This window comes from Atractosteus spatula, chromosome 6, assembly GCF_055471065.1.
Source record: "Atractosteus spatula isolate fAtrSpa1 chromosome 6, fAtrSpa1.hap1, whole genome shotgun sequence".
Classification (NCBI taxonomy): Eukaryota; Metazoa; Chordata; class Actinopteri; order Semionotiformes; family Lepisosteidae; genus Atractosteus; species Atractosteus spatula.
The window spans coordinates 18,551,351-18,564,126 of NC_142711.1; the positions used below are offsets into that span (position 1 = coordinate 18,551,351).

General features: G+C 49.7%; 1 protein-coding gene across 1 annotated transcript in view; it reads left to right on the forward strand.

The window, feature by feature from the left end:
* The window catches only part of rad9a (RAD9 checkpoint clamp component A), a 13,270-nt gene continuing 494 nt past the window's right edge, over positions 1 to 12,776 (forward strand). Inside the window, exons 1-12 of the mRNA XM_088919441.1 lie at positions 1 to 1,039; positions 3,471 to 3,555; positions 3,777 to 3,847; positions 4,556 to 4,678; positions 7,551 to 7,665; positions 8,134 to 8,233; positions 8,747 to 8,853; positions 9,453 to 9,559; positions 9,922 to 9,986; positions 10,733 to 10,828; positions 11,618 to 11,858; positions 12,261 to 12,390. Of these exons, the coding sequence (XP_088775567.1) occupies positions 3,522 to 3,555; positions 3,777 to 3,847; positions 4,556 to 4,678; positions 7,551 to 7,665; positions 8,134 to 8,233; positions 8,747 to 8,853; positions 9,453 to 9,559; positions 9,922 to 9,986; positions 10,733 to 10,828; positions 11,618 to 11,858; positions 12,261 to 12,383 (1,182 nt within the window). The 5' untranslated portion in view covers positions 1 to 1,039; positions 3,471 to 3,521 and the 3' untranslated portion in view covers positions 12,384 to 12,390. The remainder of the gene's footprint in view (positions 1,040 to 3,470; positions 3,556 to 3,776; positions 3,848 to 4,555; positions 4,679 to 7,550; positions 7,666 to 8,133; positions 8,234 to 8,746; positions 8,854 to 9,452; positions 9,560 to 9,921; positions 9,987 to 10,732; positions 10,829 to 11,617; positions 11,859 to 12,260; positions 12,391 to 12,776) is intronic.

The window sequence follows — 12,776 nt, forward strand, 5'->3', positions numbered from 1 at the left end:
ACTCAGAGGACTGCTCTATACCGTACAGGACCACTGTGGACGCTATTCCTGTATTTCGTCTCGCCCTGCTGCCAGATCCTCCCATTGTGCTCCAGCTACTGTACATGTAGAAATTACTGCTGCATAAAACAATATTGTACAGCTATACGATGGCTTAAAGAGGAGCTCCACTTCAGTGCCATATAGCAAGTTATGTTATATGCCAATACGTGCGTACTCGCGTAATTTGTATAGTTTGTTTTATCTTGAGATATCTGACTGGATTTCGTAATGAACTAATGAACTTCCACATTCAATTTGTCTGCGACATCTTCCCCGGCTTTTGCAGTAGCTCCTCTCTGTTACAACAGATCTAATCCTACTAGTTTTCCATGAAGAGCAGTGATTCCTGGTCACCGGTTCACACGCGCGTTCTTTCGCAGTGGTTCTGCTGGGGCGGGTGAAGGATTCGATACTCGACCCTCCTGCCTACTGAAGTGTGCCGTGAATGTGCAGTTTAAACACGCTTGTTCAGGGCCGAATCGCTTTCACCAGATCACATCATCTAGATTTTGCCTTCGTAAAAATGGAGATGTCCTGCGGTCAGTTTTCGGATTAATTCAGTCTGGCTAATTTGAGAAAATCCTGATTTAGTTAAACCTGCTTCGTGGAACAGCCCCCAAGTTTTTCATATCAGCCCTCCCTACTCATGTGACCATACAGCGCAGCTTCGACTTTCCTATTGCACGTGATCTTTTGGGCGGTGACGGAAGGCTGGCTAAGCCAATCAGTACTCCCGCTGTTTGGATCTCTCCCCCACTACAGCTCCGTGTCAACCAATTTCATTTGCGGACCTTAAGGAGTGACAGTTATTTCATCCAATAGGAGGCTTCGAGGTTAAGCCCAATAGTAAGCGACGGATGACGGGAGCGCGTAATGGCGGAGTTTGAAGTGTGTGACGCTGTTTCGTCACACAAGAAGAAGGAGATTTCACTGGAAAATAATTATCTTGTCAATGATGTGCAGCGCCAGTAACCTTGCGAGTGTTGTTTCTTCCTCAGTGAGTTAAAGTGTTTCTCCAGCTTGACAGGAGTCCTGTGTGTGTGTGTTGGAGCAGCACTATCGCATCTCCTTCATGTGTGCTAGAATATCTAAACAAGTTAACACTTGGAGCAAACTTAAATATATCAGTTTGCACCTAGCTTGGGAGGTTAGATGTGACTCCGATGATTTATTTCAATGTATCGGCTCGAGTGAGGTGTGTGTGTGTTTCGTCTGATGCAGGCCAGCAGTCTGACAGGCGCTGCAGTGAAGGCTGTTGAATCCCTCCTCTCATGTCTGTTTCTACATGCTGGGTGCCGTTGGTCGGAGGAAAACAGGAAGGCGGTGATAGTGACCTGCAGCCCCGTCCTGCGAGTGTTAGTCAGAGGATCTCAATCCTGTCCCATTCCCGAGACGCTGTGTTTACAGAAGGGATCCCCAGTGTCCAGTGTCCCATTGCCAGGGCTCTGTGTCTACAGTAGGGCTCTGCAGTGTCCCATTACCAGGGCTCTGTGTCTACAGTAGGGCTGTCCAGTGTCCCATTGCCAGGGCTCTGTGTCTACAGTAGGGCTCTGCAGTGTCCCATTGCCAGGGCTCTGTCTACAGTAGGGCTGTCCAGTGTCCCATTGCCAGGGCTCTGTGTCTACAGTAGGGCTCTCCAGTGTCCCATTGCCAGGGCTCTGTGTCTACAGTAGGGCTGTCCAGTGTCCCATTGCCAGGGCTCTGTGTCTACAGTAGGGCTGTCCAGTGTCCAGTGTCCCATTGCCAGGGCTCTGTGTCTACAGTAGGGCTGTCCAGTGTCCCATTGCCAGGGCTCTGTGTCTACAGTAGGGCTCTCCAGTGTCCCATTGCCAGGGCTCTGTGTCTACAGTAGGGCTGTCCAGTGTCCAGTGTCCCATTGCCAGGGCTCTGTGTCTACAGTAGGGCTGTCCAGTGTCCCATTGCCAGGGCTCTGTGTCTACAGTAGGGCTCTCCAGTGTCCAGTGTCCCATTGCCAGGGCTCTGTGTCTACAGTAGGGCTGTCCGGTGTCCCATTGCCAGGGCTCTGTGTCTACAGTAGGGCTCTCCAGTGTCCAGTGTCCCATTGCCAGGGCTCTGTGTCTACAGTAGGGCTCTCCAGTGTCCCATTGCCAGGGCTCTGTGTCTACAGTAGGGCTGTCCAGTCCCCCATTGCCAGGGCTCTGTGTCTACAGTAGGGCTGTCCAGTGTCCAGTGTCCCATTGCCAGGGCTCTGTGTCTACAGTAGGGCTGTCCAGTGTCCCATTGCCAGGGCTCTGTGTCTACAGTAGGGCTCTCCAGTGTCCAGTGTCCCATTGCCAGGGCTCTGTGTCTACAGTAGGGCTGTCCGGTGTCCCATTGCCAGGGCTCTGTGTCTACAGTAGGGCTCTCCAGTGTCCAGTGTCCCATTGCCAGGGCTCTGTGTCTACAGTAGGGCTGTCCAGTCCCCCATTGCCAGGGCTCTGTGTCTACAGTAGGGCTGTCCAGTCCCCCATTGCCAGGGCTCTGTGTCTACAGTAGGGCTGTCCAGTGTCCCATTGCCAGGGCTCTGTGTCTACAGTAGGGCTGTCCAGTGTCCAGTCCCCCATTGCCAGGGCTCTGTGTCTACAGTAGGGCTGTCCAGTGTCCAGTCCCCCATTGCCAGGGCTCTGTGTCTACAGTAGGGCTGTCCAGTGTCCAGTGTCCCATTGCCAGGGCTCTGTGTCTACAGTAGGGCTCTCCAGTGTCCCATTGCTAGGGCTCTGTGTCTACAGTAGGGCTGTCCAGTGTCCGGTGTCCCATTGCCAGGGCTCTGTGTCTACAGTAGGGCTGTCCAGTGTCCAGTGTCCCATTGCCAGGGCTCTGTGTCTACAGTAGGGCTGTCCAGTGTCCAGTGTCCCATTGCCAGGGCTCTGTGTCTACAGTAGGGCTGTCCAGTGTCCCATTGCCAGGGCTCTGTGTCTACAGTAGGGCTCTCCAGTGTCCCATTGCCAGGGCTCTGTGTCTACAGTAGGGCTGTCCAGTGTCCGGTGTCCCATTGCCAGGGCTCTGTGTCTACAGTAGGGCTGTCCAGTGTCCAGTGTCCCATTGCCAGGGCTCTGTGTCTACAGTAGGGCTGTCCAGTGTCCAGTGTCCCATTGCCAGGGCTCTGTGTCTACAGTAGGGCTGTCCAGTGTCCCATTGCCAGGGCTCTGTGTCTACAGTAGGGCTCTCCAGTGTCCAGTGTCCCATTGCCAGGGCTCTGTGTCTACAGTAGGGCTGTCCAGTGTCCAGTGTCCCATTGCCAGGGCTCTGTGTCTACAGTGGGGCTGTCCAGTCTTGGGGGGCACTGTGCCTATAGCAATGCTACTTCAGGGACCCCTGTAGTACTGCAATGGCAAATAGCCTGTCTGAAAGGGGTCCCTCTGGCCTGTCTCCGGGGGGCTGTGGGTCACACTCAGCTGTCCTCACTCTCTCTTGGTGTTCTTGTACAGGCGCTGGCAGAGTCTGGGTGAGGAATCGGAGCACAAACACATTCGCTCAGGATGGACTGTATGATCACTGGGAGCAACGTGAAAGGTACTGCAGACAGATATTAATATTAATGATAATAATGTTGTTGTTGTTGCTCTGTGATCCTGGGCACAGTTAATTACTCACTCCAAACCAATTACAAGTTTATAGGTAATAGTTTTTAACCTGCTTCTAATCACTAAAAGGGCTAGATAGGTTGAATTGCCTCCTCTCGTTTATGACCTTTCTTATGTTCTTCTTGTCGTTATGTTTGTTGGTCTCATCAGTTATAGCCAAGTCAATTCACTCTCTATCAAAGATTGGGGAGGAACTCTACTTGGAACCACTGGAAGAAGGGGTGAGAAACTTACTGTATTGACCCCTCTCTCTCAGTGCAGTGTTAATGTCCTGTAGTGTCCAGTCAGTGTGTCTGGACTGTATTAACCCCTCTCTCTCAGTGCAGTGTTAATGTCCTGTAGTGTCCAGTCAGTGTGTCTGGACTGTATTAACCCCTCTCTCTCAGTGCAGTGTTAATGTACTGGAGTGTCCAGTCAGTGTGTCTGGGCTGTATTAACCCCTCTCTCTCAGTGCAGTGTTAATGTCCTGGAGTGTCCAGTCAGTGTGTCTGTACTGTATTGACCCCTCTCTCTCAGTGCAGTGTTAATGTCCTGTAGTGTCCAGTCAGTGTGTCTGGACTGTATTAACCCCTCTCTCTCAGTGCAGTGTTAATGTCCTGTAGTGTCCAGTCAGTGTGTCTGGACTGTATTAACCCCTCTCTCACAGTGCAGTGTTAATGTCCTGGAGTGTCCAGTCAGTGTGTCTGTACTGTATTAACCCCTCTCTCTCAGTGCAGTGTTAATGTCCTGGAGTGTCCAGTCAGTGTGTCTGGACTGTATTAACCCCTCTCTGTCAGTGTAGTGTTAATGTACTGTAGTGTCCAGTCAGTGTGTCTGTACTGTATTAACCCCTCTCTCTCAGTGCAGTGTTAATGTACTGGAGTGTTCAGTCAGTGTGTCTGTACTGTAGTACTTGAATCTTGCTCTCTAACTCTGTGTCTTTCTTTCAGCTAGCGCTCAGGACAGTGAACTTGTCTCGTTCAGCCTATGCCTGTTTCCTTTTTGCTCCCCTGTTCTTCCAAAAATATGTCATCACAGCAAGTCCATTTTTTCGATGTAAAATGGCCATAAAGGTATGAAACTGTGTTTTTTACTAGTGAATGATGTGCAGCAGTTGTCTTAATGTCTGTCTTTCTCTGGTCTCTGTCAGTTAATCTGTCACTGTGTGTCAGTAGGTGCTGCAGTGTGTCAGTGTCTGATTCTCTCTGTCAGTTAGCTCTGTCATAGTCAGTCAAATCAGAGCACAAACCCAGCGACTCTGTCTCACCCACTGGACACACAGACTCAACAACAACTGGACCAGACTGTAAAAATATGACACACGCTGGCTGAATATCTGATTGGGGTAAGAGACAGCAAAGAGAAACAGACCCTGACACTGCAGGCTCAGTGACCACAGCCTGGACATAGAAACTGGACACAGATAGACCTGACTGTCCAAAGAGGACAGGCTCAATGACCACAGCCTGGACATAGAAACTGGACACATATAGACCTGACTGTCCAAAGAGGACAGGCTCAGTGACCACAGCTTGGAGACAGAAACTGGACACAGACAGACCCGACTGTCCAGAGAGGACAGGTTATGTGACCACAGCCTGGACATAGAAACTGGACACAGATAGACCTGACTGTCCAAAGAGGACAGGCTCAGTGACCACAGCTTGGAGACAGAAACTGGACACAGACAGACCCGACTGTCCAGAGAGGACAGATTAGGTGACCATAGCCTGGACATAGAAACTGGACACAGACAAATCTGGCTGTCCAGTGAGGACAGGCTCAGTGACCACAGCTTGGAGACAGAAACTGGACACAGATAGACCTGGATGTCCAGAGAGGACAGCCTCAGTGACCACAGCCTGGACATAGAAACTGGACACAGATAGACCTGACTGTCCAGAGAGGACAGGCTCAGTGAGCACAGCCTGGCCATAGAAACTGGACACAGACAGATCTGGCTGTCCAGAGAGGACAGGCTCAGTGACCAGCTCTGAACTTAAAATGTAGCAAGCTTCATTGGCATATTTGGTGTTTTCTGTGCACAGCGATGATGTTTCTACAGAACTCTGTGTGCAGGGCGTCTATGGGGTGTTTGTCCCATTGAGTGTAATCCAGGTCTGTGAGGGGACCCCACACTTCACTGCCGTATAGAGCAAAGTGTTGGGTTAAACTTTCAAATCATTGTAGGTAGATTGTGTATGGGGGGTTGATGTTGTAGTGCCTCCTTCTAAAGGCATAGAGAGCCCTGCTCACCTCCTCCTTCAGTGCCCTCAGTGCCAGGTCAATACTCCCAGATGAGCTGATAGTCAGACTAGGATATCTCTAGCTGGTTGTGTTGTTGTTGTTCAGTGTGAAGTGGTACCTGTTTCCCTGAGTTCTGTCTTACTTCTGGAAAACCACGACTCTGGTCTTGTCCAGGTTGACTCTCAGAGCCCAGATCTGACTGTACGGCTCTAGCAGTACTGTCTGTTAAACGTTTGTCGTGTTTGTTTATAAGTCTGTGTTATTGTGGTTGGATGTGTGGCAGTTGGCAAAGAAGCCAATCAATGCACTCGATGAACAAGTGCGCAGTGAAAATCGGAGATGAGGACAGAATTCATCACTCTGGGTCCTGGGCGACAGCAGAACCAGGTCATCTGCGTAGAGCAGGAACTTGATTTCTGTGTCGTGTAGTGCGAGACCAGGAGCTGCAGACTCCTCCAACATTCCTGCTAATTCGTTGATATAGATATTGAACAGTGTTGGGCTCAGGCTGCAGCTCTGTCTCACCCCACGGCCTTGGGTGAAGAATTTGGTCCTTTTGTTTCCAATTTTCACTGCACATTTGCTCTCTGAATACATTGATTTAATGATGTCGTACACTTTGCCCCCTATGCCACTTTGGAGAAGTTTGTAAAACAATCTTTCATGCCAAATCGAGTCAAATGCTTTTTTGAAATCGACAAAGCAGGCAAAAAATTTTCCTTTGTGTTTTTGGTGGACGTGTTTGTCTATCAGTGTGTGTAGGGTGTAAATGTGATCAGATGTGCAGTGATCTGGTAAGAAGCCAATCTGACTCTTGCTCAGGACATTGTGTTCGGTAAGGAAGGCCAGTATTCGTGTATTTAGGATACTGCAGAATACCTTCCCCAGGTTACTGTTCACACAGATGCCCCAGTAGTTGTTGGGATCGAGTCTATCTCCACTCTTACAGATGGGCGTGATCAGTCCTTGGTTCCAGGCCTCGGGGAAACATCCAGCTGTCATGATGAGATTGAGGAGTTTGAGCAGGGGTTGTTGCAACTTTGAGCTGCTGTGTCTCAGCATCTCATTGTTGACTCCATCTTGGCCACAGGCTTTGTGTGGTCTGAGGGCCTGGAGTTTGTCCAGTAGCTCCTGCTCAGTGACTGGGGAGTCTAAGGGGTTTTGGTTGTCTTTGATAGCCAATTCCAATGTTTTCAGTTTTTTGGAATATATTGTTTTTGTCTATAATGTTTCTGTGTTTGGAATCTGTTGGTAGAGAGATGTTCAAAACTAAATAATGGCATTTTGACTTCTCTGGTTTTGATTCATATGTATTATTCAGTTTTTCCCAGAAACAGCTTTGATGTATTGACTTCTTGATTTCTGAGTTGTCTTTGTGTGCTTTTTATTTCTTCTTTAGGGTGTTGGTAGTGTTTTACCATCTCGCAGTATCTGAGGTGCAGATCTGAGTTGTGTGGTTGTCTGTGTTCTTGGTTTAAAAGTTCTCACAGTGCTGTTCTGGTGTTTCTGGAGTCTATTGCAAACCCTTCTTCTTGTGCTTTTGTTGTTTTAAACTGTGTTATATTTTATTTTCGTTTAAGGCAATTTTCTCAAATATGTGATTTAAATCTTGTCTAGCCAAATTTGTGTCTGGTTTGTTGGTCTGATACAGAGCGTGTTGAATGTAGTTAGTCACGTCTCCCTGTCTCTCTGTGTCAGTCAGTGCAGGCAGTGTTCAAGTCCCTGTCCACTCTGGAGAAGACAGTGGAAAAGTGCAGAATCAACCTCAACTCCCATCGCAACAGACTTACCTTCCAGCTGCACTGCAGACATGGTGAGTCTGCCTCTGCCTCTGCCTCTGCCTCTGCCTCTGCCTCTGCTTGGTCTGTGTTCTTCTCTTTCAGTCTTTCTCTCAGTCTGTCTCTGTGCTATCGAATACCTTATAGTCTATGCTATTAAGTTGACTGTCAGTTCGATGTTAATGTACTGGAGTGTCCAGTCAGTGTGTCTGTACTGTATTAACCCCTCTCTCTCAGTGCAGTGTTAATGTCCTGTAGTGTCCAGTCAGTGTGTCTGGACTGTATTAACCCCTCTCTCTCAGTGCAGTGTTAATGTCCTGTAGTGTCCAGTCAGTGTGTCTGGACTGTATTAACCCCTCTCTCTCAGTGCAGTGTTAATGTCCTGTAGTGTCCAGTCAGTGTGTCTGGACTGTATTAACCCCTCTCTCTCAGTGCAGTGTTAATGTACTGGAGTGTCCAGTCAGTGTGTCTGGACTGTATTAACCCCTCTCTTTCTCTTTCAGGGTTGATGAAGACCCACAACCTGTCATTCCAAGACAGCGAGAGTCTGCAGGCGGTGTTTGAGAAGGAGAACTGTGCCAACCATCTCCAAGCCCAGCCCAGGTCAGTCAGCTCCTCTCCCCTGCCTCTGTCTACTCTTTCTTTACCGGGTCACAGCTCTCCCTTAAGATAAGATCAATTGTATATGGCTAATAAAGTGATCTTCTTGCATTAGGAATTTGTCTTTTCGCATATCCCAGCTTGCTCTCCATGAAACACACAGGCACACAGACGGGGTGAGAGAAGCTGGGGTCAGAGCGCTGGGTCAGACATTTATATGGTGCCCCCGGAGCAGCTGGGGTTAAGGGCCTTGCTCAGGGGATTCAGGATTTCTCTGTCGGCTGTGGGATACAAACCGGCAACCTTCCCACCACTGACGCAGATCCTTAGCCACAGTGCCACCGCACCGCCCATAGAGAGACCTGACTCAGTGGCTGTCCTCTCCTTTATTGGCGGTGTGGTTTAATGTCCTGTCCTGGGCAGCTCAGGCTCACTGACAGTGTGAGAGAGGAGGCCACAGTGTGTGTGTGTGTGCTGTTCCCCCTGACGCCAGCAGCAGGCCTGTCTCTCCCTCAGGCTCCTGGTGGAGACGGTGGTCCACTTCCCGGCCTCGCTGGAGGAGGTGAGCGTGTCGGTCAGCGGGGAGGCCGTGCGCTTGCGAAACCATCTGGAGGAGGAGGCAGGTGAGAGCGGGGCAGGGCCCTCCCTGTGGGGTGTCTGATGCATAGCAAGGGGCGAGACGCACGCCCACCACCCAAATTCACCACTGGGGTCCGTGTCCTACCTGCGTTCTGGGGTACACAGCAGGGTGTCCTGGTCCCGGGGCCCCTGTGTCCTCTGGTGTTTGCTCCAGCCCAGTTCTGGTCTGATACACTCACCCCCACCTGTGTGTGTCCATCAGAAACTGGTCACTGTGGAGTGTCTGATACAATCATCCCCCCCTGTATGTGTCCATCAGAAACTGGTCACTGTGGGAGAGTCTCACCCCCACCTGTAAGTGTTCACTCATAAAGAGCTGAGAGACAGAAATAAGGTCAGTATGATGAGGAGAGGATATTAACAGTCATGTGGAAACAATGTGTTACAGTGCTGGATACTTCTGAACCTCAGGACTGAGCAGAAACAGGTCATGAAAGCTCTGAAGAAACCAGAGGAGCAGTTCCAGGTGTTAGTGATTGAACTGAGCTGAATCTCAAGCAGCAGAATGTTTAATACACAAGCCAGAGTAAAGTACAAACACACTGACCCCCCATGTTCTCTTCTCCTTGTTCCTGTGCGATAGTCCTGGCGAAGACCATGCTGACTGAGCTCTGTCTGAGCAAAGACGAGTTTGACTGCTTCAGCATCAAGCAACAAACGCAAATCACTTTCTGTCTCAAGGAACTAAGGGTGAGATAATATAGAACATTAACACTGCATTGAGAGAGAAAGGTTAATACAGACAAACTGACTGGACACGACAGTACATTAACACTGCACTGAGAGAGAGGGGTTAATACAGTCCAGACACACTGACTGGACACTACAGTACATTAACACTGCACTGAGAGAGAGGGGTTAATACAGTCCAGACACACTGACTGGACACTACAGTACATTAACACTGCACTGAGAGAGAGAGGTTAATACAGTCCAGACACACTGACTGGACACTACAGTACATTAACACTGCACTGAGAGAGAGTTTTGCTGTGTTCATTAATACCCTGGTGTGAGCTGGTGTTAATGCAGTGTGACCTTGTCTCTTCCAGGGTCTGCTGAGCTTTGCAGAGTCATCTGGACTGCCTGTGTCGGTGTACTTCGACCAGCCTGGAAGGTGTCTCGTCCTCACTCTCTCTTCTCTGCTCCCTGTCTCCCCTCTGCCTTCCCCCTGTCTTTCTCCGGAGTGCAGAATGTTGTGCGACAGACCGTGCTCGCGCTCTAGAGCAGTGGTTCTCAGCCCTGTTAGACCAAAGCACATCTGTGCAATCCAGATATGGCAACATTAACTCAACTGGACAAGAGCATGAGAGAGGTGACACATGAGAGGAAGCCAGTCAGCTCATCAGGCCCTTCTGTAGCTCACTGACCCATTGAACTGTTTCTTGAAAGAAACCAAGGTATCCATTTAAAAAAGATAGCTATTTCATTTCATAATCCCGCCACCCATTGTGTAAAGATGTGTCTCCTGTTCTCATTTTGAAATGCAGGTTTCTGCTTGTGGTTCATATTTCACTGTTGATTCTGGAGCTCTGTTGGGTTGACTTTGTTGCAGTCTTGGAGGATTTTAGTTGTATCAGGTCCCCTTGTAATGTTCTCCGTTTATCAGTGAAGACCTGTTTTGTTGTACCTCCTGCATACTATGAAGATCCCATTGAAAGTACAACTCCATTGGGACTCCCTGTGTGAACCCCTGCCCCCCCAGGCCAGGGGAGTCCCTGTGTGACCCCCTGCCCCCCCAGGCCAGGGGAGTCCCTGAGCAGCATAATCAGTTCTGTTCTGTTCATTCTGAGATGATGATCACAGTAAACATCTTTATGAAGGACGGTGGTGATGAGATCTTTATTCCTGTGTGTTTTCCAGGCCTGTGGTGTTCAGCATCAGTGATCCAGTGTTGGAGGTGAACTTTGTCTTGGCCACTCTGTCTGATGAAGAGATGCCTCCCACCAGCTCCCACTGGTAACTGTGACAACCTCTGAAACACTGCAGTGTAGTACAGCTCACCCCAGTGCCCAGCCACTCCCTGTGATGCAGGGCCATAGCCTCTCACACAAGACCACTCCTGTTGACACCCTGCCACACCCTGTGACACCCTAATCCTCAGGTCTACAAAGTAATTACACTTTGCCAGTACTGTGTGCTGGTAAATGACACTCTACACTGAACCCCACAGTGCCCACAGCAGAGTGAGCAGTGACTGGAGGAGTGACACAGCTCTCACTGACAATACTGTGAGCCCCACAGTGCCCACAGCAGAGTGAGCAGAGACTGGAGGAGTGACACAGCTCTCACTGACAACACTGTGAGCCCCACAGTGCCCACAGCAGAGTGAGCAGTGACTGGAGGAGTGACACAGCTCTCACTGACAATACTGTGAGCCCCACAGTGCCCACAGCAGAGTGAGCAGAGACTGGAGGAGTGACACAGCTCTCGCTGACAATACTGTGAGCCCCACAGTGCCCACAGCAGAGTGAGCAGAGACTGGAGGAGTGACACAGCTCTCGCTGACAACACTGTGAGCCCCACAGTGCCCACAGCAGAGTGAGCAGAGACTGGAGGAGTGACACAGCTCTCGCTGACAACAATGTCTCAGTAGCTACTGTTTCCTGGCTCTGGGACTCCTGCAAGTCATGTCCTCCCAGCCTCTTCAGCACTGCTACTTGGGAAGCCTAGGATTTGAGAATGACCGGCCTATACTTATTGGTTACCCAAATGTTGATCAGTGAGTCTCTGTCTCCTCTCCCTCAGCTCCTCCCATCCCCCGCCTCCTCCTCAAGATGAGTTTTTCACAGACGAAATGGACTCCTACATGATTGCTATGGAGATGAGTGCCCTGGATGGGGACCTGGCAGGGCAGCAGCCGGACAACTCCAGCGTTGGCCAGCAGAGGGATGTGTCGGATATGCCCGTCAGGGATAGAGAGAGTGACACTGATGTACCAAGTGATACAGAGGCACAGAGGGATTCAGGTGGCCCCCCCAATAAAAAGGTACTTTATTAATCTCTGACCACTGTAGTGTCAGTGGGTCTGGACTGTATTAACCCTCTCTCTCAGTGCAGTGTTAATGTCCTGTAGTGTCCAGTCAGTGTGTCTGGACTGTATTAACCCCCTCTCTCTCAGTGCAGTGTTAATGTCCTGTAGTGTCCAGTCAGTGTGTCTGGACTGTATTAACCCCTCTCTCTCAGTGCAGTGTTAATGTCCTGTAGTGTCCAGTCAGTGTGTCTGGACTGTATTAACCCCTCTCTCTCAGTGCAGTGTTAATGTCCTGTAGTGTCCAGTCAGTGTGTCTGGACTGTATTAACCCCCTCTCTCTCAGTGCAGTGTTAATGTCCTGTAGTGTCCAGTCACTGTGTCTGGACTGTATTATATTAACTCCTCTCTTTCTTTCAGTTTCGGTCTCTATTTTTTGGGTCAGTTCTGCCTGGTTCCTCCCAGGCAACCAATCAGACAGTAAGGAACCAGGACGTGCTGGCAAGTGACAGTGAGGATGAGGTCGGTCCAGAGTCACCCTGACAGCAAGGTAACAGCAGACCGTTCCTGCTATGTCCTGCTCATTCACTAGCTGTGCTTTGTTTCATATTTTATGCACTGAAATCTACTGCATCAGCTGTCAGTAAATACAGCAAAAAAAAAAAGACAGGTGAAGGTCACAGTCAGGACAGCCTGGAGTGTCTCAGACTGCTAGGAGTGGCAGTGCCAGTCAGTTTATAATCTCAGTTAATAACTAATCCAGCTCACAATAAAGTGAGTCCAGTCTAGTCTAGCGTCTGCCTCAGACTGCTCTGTTTGTGTCAGTGCGAGTCTGATTATAATCTCAGTTATCAGCTAATCCAATCCACAGTGAAGTCAGTCCAGTCCGGAGAGGCTCGGTGTAAGGGTGAGCCTGATTCTAATCTCAGGTGACAG